Source organism: Rhododendron vialii, chromosome 1a (assembly GCF_030253575.1).
Source record: "Rhododendron vialii isolate Sample 1 chromosome 1a, ASM3025357v1".
In the NCBI taxonomy this organism is placed as follows: Eukaryota; Viridiplantae; Streptophyta; class Magnoliopsida; order Ericales; family Ericaceae; genus Rhododendron; species Rhododendron vialii.
In genome coordinates, this window is record NC_080557.1 from 10,112,997 (window position 1) to 10,127,713 (window position 14,717).

A 14,717-nucleotide genomic window follows, 5' to 3' on the forward strand; every position below is an offset into this window, starting at 1 on the left:
CCGCCTTCCTCTTGCTCGGGCAAATCTGCTTCTTGCTCGGGCAATGATGGGTTCTGCTCGGGCAACTCTGCCTCTGCCTTGGCCATCGGGTTTCTGCTCGGGCAAATGAGTTCCTGCCTTGGCAACTTCAACTTCTGCTCTGGCCATCGGGCTTCTGCTCGGGCAAATCTGCTTCGGCTCGGGCGATGACAGGTTCCGCCTTGGCAAGTCAACTTCTGCTCGGGCAAAACCTTGTCTAGTGCAACGAAAGCTCCCTTTTTGGCGATTTACCTACAAAATAGGACTAGACACTATACGAGCAAACAACGTTAATAATAACTAATAAGTAACTAAATTTAACTAAAACTAAATACTAGCGCACCCTGCATTACATTCTCGGGTGCTTATCACCAACGTATCAGGTATTGAAGTTCAAAGAGAGACACGGAATTTTTTTGTTTCTCTACAAAATAAGAAGTCTCTGCTTTTTTAGTTACTTTTTATTGACAAACCTCCACAGATAGATATGTTTAAATTTTTCAAAAATTCACAGAACTCCTAGTTTACTGGATCGTTGAATCGCAAAACATATGTAAATGTTTTAAGATTTACATATGTTTTAGGATTAATTGTCAGAAGATTCACAATAGAGATTATACCATGTGTATGTTATAATACCGGATAATATATTACATAATATATTACAAGTACCACGGACTTATAGACTAGGTTGCAAACAGTAGTCACCACAGTAAAGCTTTTTCCTAATTCAGAAGTCATGAAATGCAAGAGCATTAACAGCTCAAACCTAACAATGCGATCGATGTTTGCTAGTTTCTTCTAGCCACTGTGTCCGCAACCCTTCTCCTCAATCGTATCACCTTCTTAGGCAATTTTCTTTCAGCAAGTTTGACAAAGAATCTAGGTCTACCAATTAAGAACATGAGAGATCCTAGAAAGAGTTCCAGTGTCATTCCACACCCGTACCCTATCACCACAACTTTCCAAAAAAATCCATCAAAATCGGAATCATCTTCCTCATGTTGTAACACCGGCATCTGTACTTTTGTTCGATTATCTTCACATTCCTTCGACAATGGAAACCCACATAATCCTGAGTTCCCGGCATATGAACCATTCTCAAATGTAGCAAATTGTTTACCCTTGGGTATGGGCCCATGGAGATGGTTCCACGAAAGGTTCAAGATCGCAAGAAACGTCAAACTTGTTAATCGGCTTGGAATTTTCCCCGTGAGTTGGTTAAAAGACATGTCTAATGATTCAAGGTTGGTCAAGTTCCCCAAAGATGTTGGAATATAACTAGTAAGACTATTATGAGAAAAATTAAGCAATATGAGGGAATTGAGCTTTCCAACGACATTTGGAATCTCTCCACTGAAATTGTTGGATGAAAAGTCGATTGTTGTGAAGATAGTCAAAATTCTCACCAGTTCCATTTCATGCCCCTTTATTGTCAATACGATAGAATCATGATAGCTACTCCCAAAATCACTCATGTATTGTCTGTAAGGCTTGGTATTGTTCTTCATTGCTTGAAAATATTCGAAGTATCTCCCTGGCAAATGGCCAGTGAACTCATTGTAGGATAGGTCAACGACTCGAAGCTTAGGAAAAGAAAATTTACTCTGCGAACTATTTATGGGACCATGAAATCGGTTGGATCGTGCAACAAGAACCTGTAACTCAGGGAGAGTCTCCAACCAATTTGGAAATGTGTCATCAATCTTGTTGTTTCCGACGTTTAGAACTTCCAAGCTTGTACAATTTGCCAAAGATCTTGGCAGTGGTCCTTCAAATTGATTTCCACTCAAATCGAGACTTCGTAATAGGTTGGGCTTTGCAAATGCCAAGGGAATGGTTCCCGTAAATCCATTGGAGCGCAGATTCAAAACCGAGAGAACACTACTAAAATTTTCCAAACATTGTGGAACCACACCGCCCAATTTGTTGTGAGACAAATCAAGAATCTCAATAGAACTCGCATTGCAAATCAATGAAGGAATCTCTCCACTAAGACTGTTGTTTGAGATGAAAAAGTTTCGTATGAGCGGGGGTGGAATGGGAAGTGGTCCTTGAAGCAAATTGGAACGAAGATCAAGAGTATCTAGTTTCTCCCAAGGAAGTTGCTTTATGTCTGTTAGAAAGTTGTGTGAAAGATTCAAATTCCCCAATGAAGCCTTTCCGATAAACCCAACCCAATTTGGAATCTGTCCATGAATTTTGTTTTGAGAAAGATCTAGCTTTTCAAGATTCTCTGAGGCTCTTAAGAAATAAGGGAACACCTCGATGTTGCAAGAGGACATACGGAAAATCCTAAGGTTGGGAAGGGTATTGTTGACATTGCTTCTAGCGACCACCGATAGATTAGTGTTGGAAAGAGAAAGTTCCTCAATATTTTTTAGTATTTGCAGATCCACAACACCGCTCAGATCATTTGATGCAAGAGAGAGACTGGTCAGATTTACAAGAGTTGAAATTGACTGTGGAATGGGGCCACGAAGTTTATTGTCACTCAAGTCAATGGAGAACAATGGTAAATGATGCTGGAATTCAGGAATTTGACCAGTTAAATGATTGAAACTCAAGCTTATATATAGCAATGACGGAAGAGTAAACAACAATGGAGGTATTACCCCACTGAAAGAGTTACTCTCTATGTAGAGAAATTCTAGGTTTTGAAGACCACTTAAATTGAAGGGGATGGGACCTGCGAGCTGATTACTATACATGCTTAAAGAAACAAGTGGCTTCAAGTTTGCAACCCAAAGCGGAAATCCACCAATGAAATTGTTATCCTCTAGAGCTAATTCCTCCAGGTTTATGAGCTTAGCAAGAACGGGAATTCTACCTTGGAAGTTGTTGTCGGAAAGATCTAACGCAATAAGTTGCTTGAGATTTGAGAGAGTAGATGGGACTTCACCGGTAAAACTATTTTCTGCTAAACCTAGTACATAGATCTGCGTAAGGTTCCCTAGAGATTTAGGAATGGAACCTCGTAATTTGCAACCTCCGACAGACAAGTAATTCAAAGACTTGAGATAACCAATTGAGTCAGGTAGTTTTCCAGATAAACCCGTCCAGGTGAGATCCAAGAATTTCAAAGACTTGAGATAGCCAATTGAATCAAGTAAACCAGAAGATATATTTATCCCAGAAAGGGCGAGTTCTTGTAATTGGGTCAGGTTTTTCAGAAGAACTTCGAAATGGAGGGGCTCAAGTCTCAGTTGAAAAGAAGAAAGATCAAGTGAAATCAATTTGGACAAGTAGGAGATGTAGAGACCCGTGATTTTTTTTTTTTTTTTAGGCTGTATTTTTTTTTTCCTTTGTTAATGTACCGCCCGTTGAGATAGACGGTTCGGATATTCGGTGTGACGTCCTCGTGGGAGGATATAAGGGTAATTGTGCGAGAGGTGCGCATGTGTGTGTGTGGGGTGGGAGCATGGGATTACTCCCCATGCCAATAATTTCCCCAGGAGACTACTTTCTCCCATTTCTTTTTTTCTCACCCTCTCGGCCAAACTCTCTCCTCTCCTCCGAAACTCTCTCCTCCCTTCTCTCTTCGATCTCAACACTTTAGAGCATGATTCCGGACGAAGTCCAAGAATTAAAATTGCTATACGGAGCACGGGCTTTCCGAATATCCAAGAAAAATCTTGATCGGACCGCGTGGGAGCTTGGTTGACTTGGTCAAAGGTTCGGGTTTTGCTCAAAACCCATGAGGTAGGGATCTCTTACTCTTGTTATGCGTTTATACGGTGTTTATGTACCTAGATCGTGCTTTGTTTCGTTGTTTGAGGTTGTTTGTTCCATTTCCGAAATTCTGCAGAAACAGGGTCTTTGTTTTTGGGGTTTTACGCCTTCTTAAACTCATGATTGAATTTTGGTTCCTTCGTATGAAATAGAGTAGACTTAGAGCCCGTTCTAATGCCGCTGGGATCACTCGAAACCGTTGAGAATTGAATTTATGGTGATATCTAGAATACTGGTCTGCAATCTGTCTCGTGTTCTGGATTTCAGCCCACTTCGAATGGCCATAACTTCCTCGTCCGATGTCCGTTTCATGCAAACTTTATATCAATTCGAAGGTCTTGAAGTCAGCTTTCATTTGCCACTAGAATCGTCTTAACACTCTTAGTACACAGAAAGTTATGTTCGTTTGAGTGGAGGTGTATCAATCTGTCATGCTGCGCGACAGATTCGTGTAGCCTGGGAAAACCCCTGTTTAACCACCCTTTGAGGGCAGATTTGACAAGGGTTCCCTCGTGACTTTTAAGCTTCGTTCAATCGCGCAACTATTGGGACTGGAATCACTCAAAAATATTAAGAACTCAATTTATTGTAATTTTTAGAAGATTGAACGAAAATCTGAAAATCTGGGCAGGGTATCGGGCTGCGTTTTGTTTATTTATTGTTTGTTATGGCTAAATGACGCTATTGGTTATGGGTCCTTGTAGGTTTTAAAGATTAGTAAGTTGGTGATAATTTGGCGTTGGAATCATTGAAAAATATTGAGTATGCAATTTTTAATGATGTTGTAAAATCGTTTTAACTCGATAGTGGGTGTGAGATTGATTATGGATGGATTGCGCATAATGAAGGATGTTTATGGACCTATGATTCGAGTGTTACGGCTACGTGTGACATTGAACTTTGTATGTATCGTGGTGTGGCATGTCATAGCATATGGACAATGGATGGAGTCGTATCCAACTTCGGATGTCGACGAGGGTTACGGGGCCCAACACCGCCTGGAATTCACGTCAATATGGACGGAGCCCGGTTCACCTTCTTGGTGGGACCTTGGCGAGGGTTACGGGGTCCAACACCGCCTGGAATTCACGTCAATATGGACGGAGCCCGGTTCACCTTCTTGGTGGGACCTTGGCGAGGGCTACGGGGCCCAACACTGCCCGGAATTCACGTCAATATGGACGGAGCCCGGTTCACCTTCTTGGTGGGACCTTGGCGAGGGTTACGGGGCCCAACACCGCCCCGAATTCACGTCAATATGGACGGAGCCCGGTTCACCTTCTTGGTGGGACCTTGGCGAGGGTTACGGGACCCAGCACTGCCCGGAATTCACGTCAATATGGACGGAGCCCGGTTCACCTTCTTGGTGGGACCTTGGCGAGGGTTACGGGACCCAGCACCGCCCGGAATTCATGTCAATATGGACGGAGCCCGGTTCACCTTCTTGGTGGGACCTTGGCGAGGGTTACGGGGCCCAACATTGACCGGTGCATTGCTTTGCATCACATATCACGCATTGTTGATTGGTTGAGCTAGACTTATGACCTGTGTTGCTTGAGAAATGAAAAGAGAGATAAAGTTGTTGGTCTAATGTTTGGCTTGTCGTTCGACTTTGAACTGTATCTTGGATTACTATCCTTTCTCATTGAGCCTCTTGTTCGGTACAAATCAAGGAAACTAGTTCTTGTTGCATGGAGTGGCTAATACTTGAGAAATGAAAGATAAATCAATTATGTTCAAAAAGGAAATCCAATGATATGTTTGTGTTGTTCCTGCTGATAGATATACTCATTGTCATTAGCTTCTTGGGGTTCGTTGTACATATATAATGTTGCTCACCTACCACTGTTGGTGCATGATCATCACATATTCGTATAGATCGACGCAAAATGGAGTAATTGCATAGCGATGGACAAGTGACGGTTGAGGATAAGTTGTGGTCTAATTAGGATAATTCGAGTTGGTTTATGCTTCTAGTTTGACGTATGAGCTGTTAGGAATACCTTTATGAAATTATGATCCCCTGGTTGTAGTATGCTCTTTTGTGATGGAAAACTCACGTTTCTTTGTGGTATCTCGTCGCATCACTCAGTCTAGGTGTATGATTCATCGCATTTGCATATAACTTGCGTATAGATTTCTCTACTGGGCACGTATATGCTCAAACCCTATCATTTTCAGGTACAAAAAAATAAGGAAGTTGGCATGGCGTGCATATCGTGCTTATTGATCATGTCTTTCAAAGGTATAAAAGAGGCGATTATTTGCATTTGATTCGAAAGGAGTATTTTTGGAAAGACATTTGTTAGAACTGTAATATTATTTTCTTCGGACATTGGTATTTCGATAACTTGGGGCCTCGAGCTAGGGATGTACTCATTGAATTTTATTTGAGAACAGTGAACAGAAAGGTCTTTTGGGGTATTATTTGTATTACAGTGAGGACTTTATTTATTAAAAGTGTTTATTATTTATGTCGAAAATTGAGGGCGTGACAGGAGATTTCAGATGGGATAGAACCTGATAAAGCAGAATTGGATAGGTTTAGATGTGTCAATCTGGCAAAGCTGCCAAATGCATATGAAATGCGTGAGCCGTTGAAGTCATTGTAAGCCAGATTAAGCTGTTGCAGGTTAGAGAGTTGGGAAAGGCTATTATTGGGATGGATTTTGCCATAGAGCCGGCTACAACTGAGATCAAGCCCAATCACGTGACCGGTCAATCCATCGCACGTGATCCCATCCCAATTGCAACAATCAGTTGCATTCTCATCCCAAGACAGGGTCTTTGGATAAGAAGGAACACCAGAACAATAATGATCATCACATTCGGAAGAAGCACGGCTGTTTATAGTAAATATATGCTTAAATTGCAAGAGTGCAGACCTCTGGTCATGGCGACACAAAGGGCGTGCAGAAGAAGAAGAAGAAAAAGACGGGAGAGACGATGAGGAAAAAGCAAGTAGATATTGCGAGAAACAGAGAAGGAATAGAAATAGCCAAGGTAATGGACCCATCCTTCGTCAAAATGAAGAAACAACCGATTGAGAAAAAGAGGAAAGATGAGCAGTGACTTTGGGTGATTATGGCATTGAGGGGAGTAGTATTCTAGCTTGCCCTTTATAAGGGGATTACTGATTGCATAAGCAAATACTCCCTCATTGACTCAAGACTTTCAAGTCAAGTCAATATTAATTTGGAAGCCTCAAGCTCCTCTCTATACTCTATCCCTCCATACTCCTCCAAACTCTCAATTTTTATCCCATCTCGAATCCAAAACTATGATTTGAACTATTCACCTCGTAGAACACGAAAAGAACTATACATCAACAAAATATTATTATGATTGGATATTTATAGAAGCTAGCATAAACACATGGAAAATTGTCATGCAAAATGATCGGTAAATATGTGTATTCCACAACATGAACAGTTCAGATCAAAGTTTCGCTCTTGAAGCAAGTACATGTAGTAGTTCCAAATGTGTTGTGATTGGTAAATACTGCATACCCATAACTTATCAAAGTTTCGCTCTTGAAGCAAGTACATATAGTAGTTCTATGTGTTGTGATTGGTAAATACTACATACCCATAAATCAGTATTGCTCCAAAAGTACTCAATAAACTCTTCGCATTTAGGATCTTTCCTAACACATCCAAGTATGGTGCCTATCCATTTCATGTTTGGTCTTTCCTGACGGGTACGTCTAAGTTTTAGTGTTTGTCCATGTCTATTACTCCCTTTGTCTCTAGTATGCAAATTTAAAGTTATTAATATTGTATTTTTGGCAAGAAGGTTTCAAATTTTATTTACAAATTAAAAGAACTCGGTATTATCTATTAACTTGTAGAAAAAAGTTTCAATTTAGTTTCTTACCAAATTTAATGCATCACATAGCAATGTGTTGCTTGTTGGATAACTCTTCTTTTCATTGACAATCAAGTATTCGAGTCAACTTTCGCCCACCAGGTGTTCGGAGAACATATTTTTTGAAGGAAACGTACAATTAAATACAACAAAATTATTCTCATCATAAGCAATATTATAGAAAATGTTACACTTTTTCACTGAGGAAAATGGATTGTGAAACTATATATTCTATGAAAATAAAGGCTACAAATTAGTCTGACAAGAAAGAGGTATATTTTTTCCCCCTCATGGAAAGAGAGAAATGCATATATACCGTGGTGTTTGGGGCGGACTTAGACTTACAATTGAACTTCTATATCATGCATTTATATTCTCAGAAAACAAAGGCAACAAAAGTCCGACAATAAAAAAGTATATATTTTTTTCCCTTAATGGAAGGAGAGAAATGCATACCGTGGTGTTGGGGGTGGACGACTTAGACTTCCAATTTAACTTCTATATCATACATATTTAGGGCCCCTTTGCCTAATTGTAACCTGACATTTCGGCACAATATTTTGGTTGTTTTCTCTTAAATTTTACTAGACTTGGATAAATTTTTTACATCAAATTGTTCATCTTGAATGAAGTTAAAATAAAAAATAAAAAATGTATACCAATGTTGAAAAAGTTCATATATATATATATATATATATATATATATATATATATATATATATATATATATATATATATATATTAGTAGGCTTCTAATAAGGGCGCCCTTACCGTATTACGGTAAGGGCTTCTCCTTTTCTCCCATTTTCTGATCAAATTTTGATAATCCGAGCTGATTAATGTGTTCAGAACGTGATTTTAAGGATACTTGTGAAAAATCAGCAATAAAAAATGACCTGGAAGGACTTTATTTGAGCAGTTTTTAATTGAACCGTTAGATAAAATACAAAAAAAAACTACTCGGATCAAGCCCTTTTCGGTCTTTTTTTTTTCTGATTTCTCGCGAGTACCCGTAAAATCACATTCTGAATACATTGAGCGACTCGGATCATCGCAAATTGATCGGGAAAGGGAAGCCCTTACCGTAATACGGTAAGGGCGCCCTTATTAGAATCTCATTCTATATATATATATATATATACGGAACGGTTCAAGGGACACCCAAAATCTCAATCTCATAGTTCCCGATCAAATTTTTATGATCCGAACCATTCAATGTGTGCAGAACGTGATTTTAAGGGTGCTCGCAAGAAATTAGCAAAAAAAAAGACCGGGAAAGGCTTGATTTGAGGAGTTTTTATTTGAACTGTTCAATAAAAAACTATTCGAAACTGTTCGGATCAAGCCCATTCTGGTAATTTTTTTTTGTTGATTTCTCGCGAGTACCCTTAAAATCACGTTCTGATCACATTGAGCGGCTCGGATCATCAAAATTTGATCAGCAACTATGAGATAATTTTTTTAGGTGTTTTTTGGGTGTCATCGGAACCGCCCCGATATATATATATATATATGACGACAAAAAAAAGGCTGTCATCCTCCTAGTCGACGAAGGAGATGAAGAGAGAGGGGATGAAGAAGCAGATTGATACTGAAAAAAAAGGAAGAGAAAATGGAAGAGCCATATCAACCTCTCCATTTGGTTTTTGGATTGAGAGTGGAAAAGTGATGGGTGCCTTTGGTTATATAAACTGGTATACAAGTGAGTCAGTGTACAACTAGTACTTCTGAATAAGGGTTTCTCAAGTTGAATTGGATTTCCTTTTTCAAAAACAATAAAAAAAATACCTTGAAATTGGTTTTTCAAAGTTGACTTGACATAAAAAAACTTGAAATTACTCTTCCGCACCACTCATTTATGACTCAACTTAAGAGTTTAAAATCGGAAAATGGAGCTAGTATTTCAATTTGAAGGGAGCTGCCGAGAAGGCAAATTTCCGTTCGAAAAAAAAAAACTATCTATATGGATATATTGTCTATGTTCTACCATAATGACGTATATATATGTTATGCTATTAAATGTTCAAAATGACGTTTGGAATACATTTTAATGTTAAACGTATATATTACTATATATTAGATATTTAAAATATATACTGAAAAGCGTGTACCTAACACCCTACTAACTCTCATTGATGTATACAATATTGGCAATTGGTCGAAGCTTGCACTGACCTGGGTTCGAAACGCAACAAGAGCAAGGAACTGTAATTTTTTTTTCTAATATGAAAATGGCTAATGTGACAAAAACATTCGCCACCGATTCTTGATACGCACACAAGATTGTAAGATCTTGGGTGCTCAAATCCTTCGATTTGCAACGTTTCTATGCTCATTTGATCGCTAAAGTCAAATTTTGCACGTAAGGTGTTTTGCTGAGCCTTTCAGGTAAAACGAGCGATTAAGGCGGTTTAGCATGCCAAAGGATGTTCGGGTAGTACATTGGTGTCCAACCACTCGAGGCCATAGAAGTGGTGCCGCCAAATCCTTGGACCTTGAGACAAAGTCTTATATGAAGCTCAACCAGTTCAGCAAGGTAGATCTTCATTTCTGCAGAATGTTATCGATCACTAGAGTGAAGTTATCGATAACATTGCCCCATTCCTGTTCTACCAAGCACTCTTGACCCTGAGTTATCGATTACTCTTTTCAAGTAATCGATACCTTTTCACCATTTTGGTCCAGAATTTGTCCAGAAGCAATAAGAGCGATAACTTTTGATCAATGTTATCGATAACATTGTTTCCTTGGGTGCCTATTAAAGTAATGTTATCGATAACAATCTCAATGTTATCGATAACCTTTTGTCCGTGCAGATATTTTTCTTACTTTTTCAGACTTTCCACTTATGGAAACTTTCTTTTTATGGGTTACTTTTTGGGGTTTTTCCTGACTTTTGAGGAGAGAGAAAGTCCTTTGTGTATAAATAGGACTACCTCTCTCCCTCTTTTATCATCTAGGACATTACTACTTTTAGGTTTTCTCCATTAATGTCTTCTTAAGCTTTTCAAGTTGTAAATTCTCAAGAACCATTAAGGTATTTACGTTACGTTAATTTCTCGTGTATTAAAGTTGTTCGTATGCTTTGGATCCTTTATAAAATCAAGTTTATTTCCGGTTCTATTGGTTAAAAAAATGTTTGTCAAGTCTAGCATACTTTCTAGTCTTCTTAATATGCATGAGTAGTTGATTAGGCTTGGCCACGGAGTGATTAACGTCATGTGACTTATGTTAATCTTACCTTTCTCAACTAAATACTTGAGGTTCGGTATGGAAAATGAGTGTGGTTCACTTTTTAAGTAACAAAACTTGTCGATGTTAACCTCCGGTGACCATATGCTTGCACATATGGTTCTGTGAGCTATGTCTCGCCTCGTATTTGCCAAGAGAATAAAAAAGCTCGCTTGTTCTCCATACTTAATTTCTAGTCTTTAATGGTTTCATAGCAAAAAATCTTCCGGTTGATAGCCTATGCCGTGCGATTCAACCGTGTTTTCGTTGAGAATGGTTAGTTGGCCTAAGTTACGGGCATTATGAACTTCTACGCCTTGCCGCTTGTTTAATCTAGTTAAAACTCATTTCTAGTCTTTTTCATAAGAGCATTTTCCACCTTTCAAAGCAAAACCAAAAGTTGGCCGTCTAAACGCTGCAAACTCTTACATCTAAAAATCCTAGCAAGCTTTAAAGACCATCCCTGTGGGAACGATACCGGACTTCCGGATATTATGCTGACAACGACGTAGCCCTACGCTCGGGGTAAATCAACCTATTTCAATGGTTAGGTTGGGACGAAGCATATTTTGGCGCCGTTGCCGGGGATTTTTCTTATATAGTTTATTGGGAGGTTCGACAAACCATTGTAAGTATTCCATTTAATTTTCCTTTGTGCATTGCATACTAATTCTAGTGGATACCTCTAACCGATCATACTATCAATTTGAGGTGTAACGAAGCTAGTGTTGGTATCTACTGCCTTTTGTTTTCTTTTCTTGTGCATGTATATGGAGGCGGCGGCATAGCCCTTCAAAATTGTCTTGAGAGAGAGGTGGCGGCATAGCCCCTCCAGTCTGTTTTTCTTATTGCAGAGCGGTTCCATAGTCCTTAATCGTTAAAAGCAGAGGTTCATGCTTGTGGTTTATCGTAGTCCTCGCTCAAACCGACTGCATCGCTCTAGCTCACCACCTCGCGTAAGAAACAGAAATCTCCGAGCTTACTCTCCACCAAGTAGATATTCTCGGCCGTATTCTCCATCAAGAACATCAATGGCAGATGAGGAAGCTGCTCCGGTTAGGACTCTTCAAGACTATTTGAATCCGGAATGGGTCACTCAATTGTCACCGATAGTTTTTCCACGGCCCACCACTGTTGCAAACACATTCGTGTTCAAATCAGACTATCATCGTTGCATTCCATTCTTCCACGGTATGGAGCGTGAGGATCCGTACCAACATATTCGGGAATTTGAGGAAGTTCTCCAATCGTTCATTAGCGAGGAGGTGCTTCTCAACCAAGCAAGATTGAGGCTTTTCCCTTTCACTTTGAAAGATAAGGCTAAGACATGGTTTCACTCTTTGAAGCCTCAATCTTTGAACACATGGGGGGAAGTGCAAGATGTATTTCATAAGAAATTCTTCCCAGCAAGCCGAACAAAGGTCTTGATGGATCAAATCCAGGGTTTCAAGCAACGTGAGGGAGAAGCTTTCCACCAGTATTAGGAGCGTTACAAGGATTTGCTTTCTGCGGTTCCTCACCACAATTTTGCCTTGTATCAACTGATTCACTACTTCCATATGGGCTGCACGCAACAAAGCAAGCAACTGCTCGACACCATGTGCTCCGGAGTATTCATGAATAAGTCACCCGATGATGGTTGGGATTACTTAGATGAGTTGGCCAAGAAGTCTTTGACTTGGAATTATGAGGATGCTGGTGATAGAGCTATGGCTAGCCCAAGGTCCTGGTGGCTCCGTAAAGTTCTCCATAAATGAGCACAATGCTATCGAAACACGGATGGAGCAACTAGCACAAAAGTTGGAGAAGTTGGAGTTGAAAGGGGTAAAGGAAGTTAAGGCATTGCGAGCGGTAGAGGAGATGTGTGCTATATGTGAAACATCGGGCCATTCCACCGACAATTGCTTGTCTATTCCCACTCTCAGGCAACATTACAGTAACCTCAACCTTCCGCTCGAAGAAGTTAGTGCGGTAAACCAACGATTTGAATCTTTTCCCCAAAACTTCAACCAAAGTCAACGACAACATCCGGGATTCCGTTGGAACAATCAGATTGAAGGCAGACCATCTCAAGCACCTCCCGGTTCTCAAATGCAACCATGGCGGCCTGCTCAAGGCCAAGGGCAGCCTCGTTTTCCACAAGGACCGCCAGGTTTCGCACCGTCCGGCCCGTTTCAAGGATCTAACCAATATCAACCCCCGCCAAGGCGATCTTTGGAGGATACTCTCCAATCCTTCATGGAAGCTCAATCGAATTACAATGAAAATAACACCCAGATGATGGGGGAGTTGAAGAACCAAATGGGAAAGATAACCACATCTATAGGGCTTCTCCAATAAGAAAGGGGCAAGTTTCCGACCCAGCCACAAGCTAATCCACAAGGTCAACTTCTCATTGGTAGTTCTTCGGGACCTCTGCCTGAGCAAGCTCAAGCGATCATCACTTTGAGGAGTGGCAAGGCGGTTGACAATCTAGTTGTCAATCCGCCGGCTACACCTATTCTCGAGCCATCATCGACATCAACAGGTTCTACTTCAACGGAGGAACATATCGAGCAAGCTGTTGAGGAAGACGGGGAATCTCCCGTGCAAGGTTCAAAGGAAGCTGAGCCCACTACAAGCCCACAGGACTCTCCCATTCCGGCACCCTATCCTTTCCGATTGAAAAAACCGGTTTCTCCATCCAAGGAAGCCGATATACTTAACGTGTTCAAAAAGGTCAATGTGAACATCCCGTTGATGGATGCTATCAAGCAAATTCCTTATTATGCTAAGTTCTTGAAAGATCTATGCACTCAGAAGCGCAAGCTCAATGTGCACAAGAAGGTGCTTCTCACCGAGCAAGTTAGCCAAATTTTCCAAACAGGTCTTGCACCTAAATACAAAGACCCCGGATGTCCTACAATTGCAATTACTATTGGGGGTAAGAGAGTGGAGCAAGCTCTTTTGGATTTGGGAGCGAGTGTGAATTTGCTACCGTACTCGGTATACCAAGAACTCGGGCTGGGGGGGATGAAACCTACGCGAGTTACTCTACAATTGGCGGATAGGAGTGTCCGAATTCCTCGTGGTATGGTGGAAGATGTACTGGTCCAAGTTGATCAATTTGTATACCCTGTAGACTTTGTTGTCTTGGATACTTGTCCGTCGTCTTCATCACCATTGTCTACTCCTGTTATCCTTGGTCGGCCGTTTCTAGCAACCTCGGATGTCGTAATCAACTGTCGGAATGGACTATTGAACATGTCTTTTGGTAACATGAAGATGGAGGTTAATATGTTCCACGTTGGAGTTCAAATGGGTGACGATGACGATTGTCAAAATGTCCATCTTATGGATACATTGGTTCAAGAGCATGTAGGTGAATTCTTGTATACGGACTCTTTGGAGGTAGCTCTGACCTTTGAAGAGGCCGCCTTTCTTGAATCCGAGGAGATGGAGTCTCTCTTTTCCTTGCTCAATGGAGAAGATGGCGATGAGGGAATTTGCGGAGTTGCACCGTGGCTTCCAAAGTTTGAAGAGTTGCCTCCTCTTGAGCGTAAAACAGTACCTCTAGCGTCGAACCGCCTAAACTTGAGTTGAAAGCACTACCGGATACTTTGAAATATGCGTTCCTTGGCGAGAGTAATACATTTCTAGTGGTCATTTCGTCTTTCCTTAAGAAACTCCAAGAAGAGAAATTGTTGAAAATTTTGCGGAGGCATAAAAAAGCCATAGGATGGACTATCGCGAATATTCAAGGCATCTCTCCTTCTCTATGCTCTCATCACATTTACTTGGAGGAGGATGTTAAACCATCGCGCCAACCTCAACGCCGGCTCAATCCAATTATGAAAGATGTTGTCCGGACGGAAATTCTTAAATAGCTT

At 40.6% G+C, this 14,717-nt stretch overlaps 3 protein-coding genes across 3 annotated transcripts; 1 reads left to right on the forward strand and 2 right to left on the reverse strand.

Annotated features, from left to right (window-relative positions):
- Positions 1–809: 809 nt before the first annotated feature.
- Positions 810–5,835, reverse strand: LOC131327777 (receptor-like protein 34). Its single transcript, XM_058360912.1, has 2 exons — positions 5,811–5,835; positions 810–3,196 (listed from the first exon to the last, which is right to left on the reverse strand). Exons 1-2 carry the CDS (start codon positions 5,833–5,835, stop codon positions 810–812), a joined length of 2,412 nt encoding a protein of 803 aa, XP_058216895.1.
- Positions 5,836–5,935: 100 nt separating this feature from the next.
- On the reverse strand, positions 5,936–6,952 carry LOC131300928 (receptor-like protein 9DC1). The gene has a single exon (XM_058326976.1). The coding sequence runs from the start codon at positions 6,764–6,766 to the stop codon at positions 6,218–6,220; it is 549 nt and encodes a 182-aa protein (XP_058182959.1). The 5' UTR covers positions 6,767–6,952; the 3' UTR covers positions 5,936–6,217.
- Positions 6,953–12,534: 5,582 nt separating this feature from the next.
- LOC131327784 (uncharacterized) lies at positions 12,535–14,430 on the forward strand. The gene is made up of 2 exons (XM_058360917.1): positions 12,535–13,136; positions 13,251–14,430. The coding sequence occupies exons 1-2, from the start codon at positions 12,535–12,537 to the stop codon at positions 14,428–14,430; spliced, it is 1,782 nt and encodes a 593-aa protein (XP_058216900.1).
- Positions 14,431–14,717: the final 287 nt, after the last annotated feature.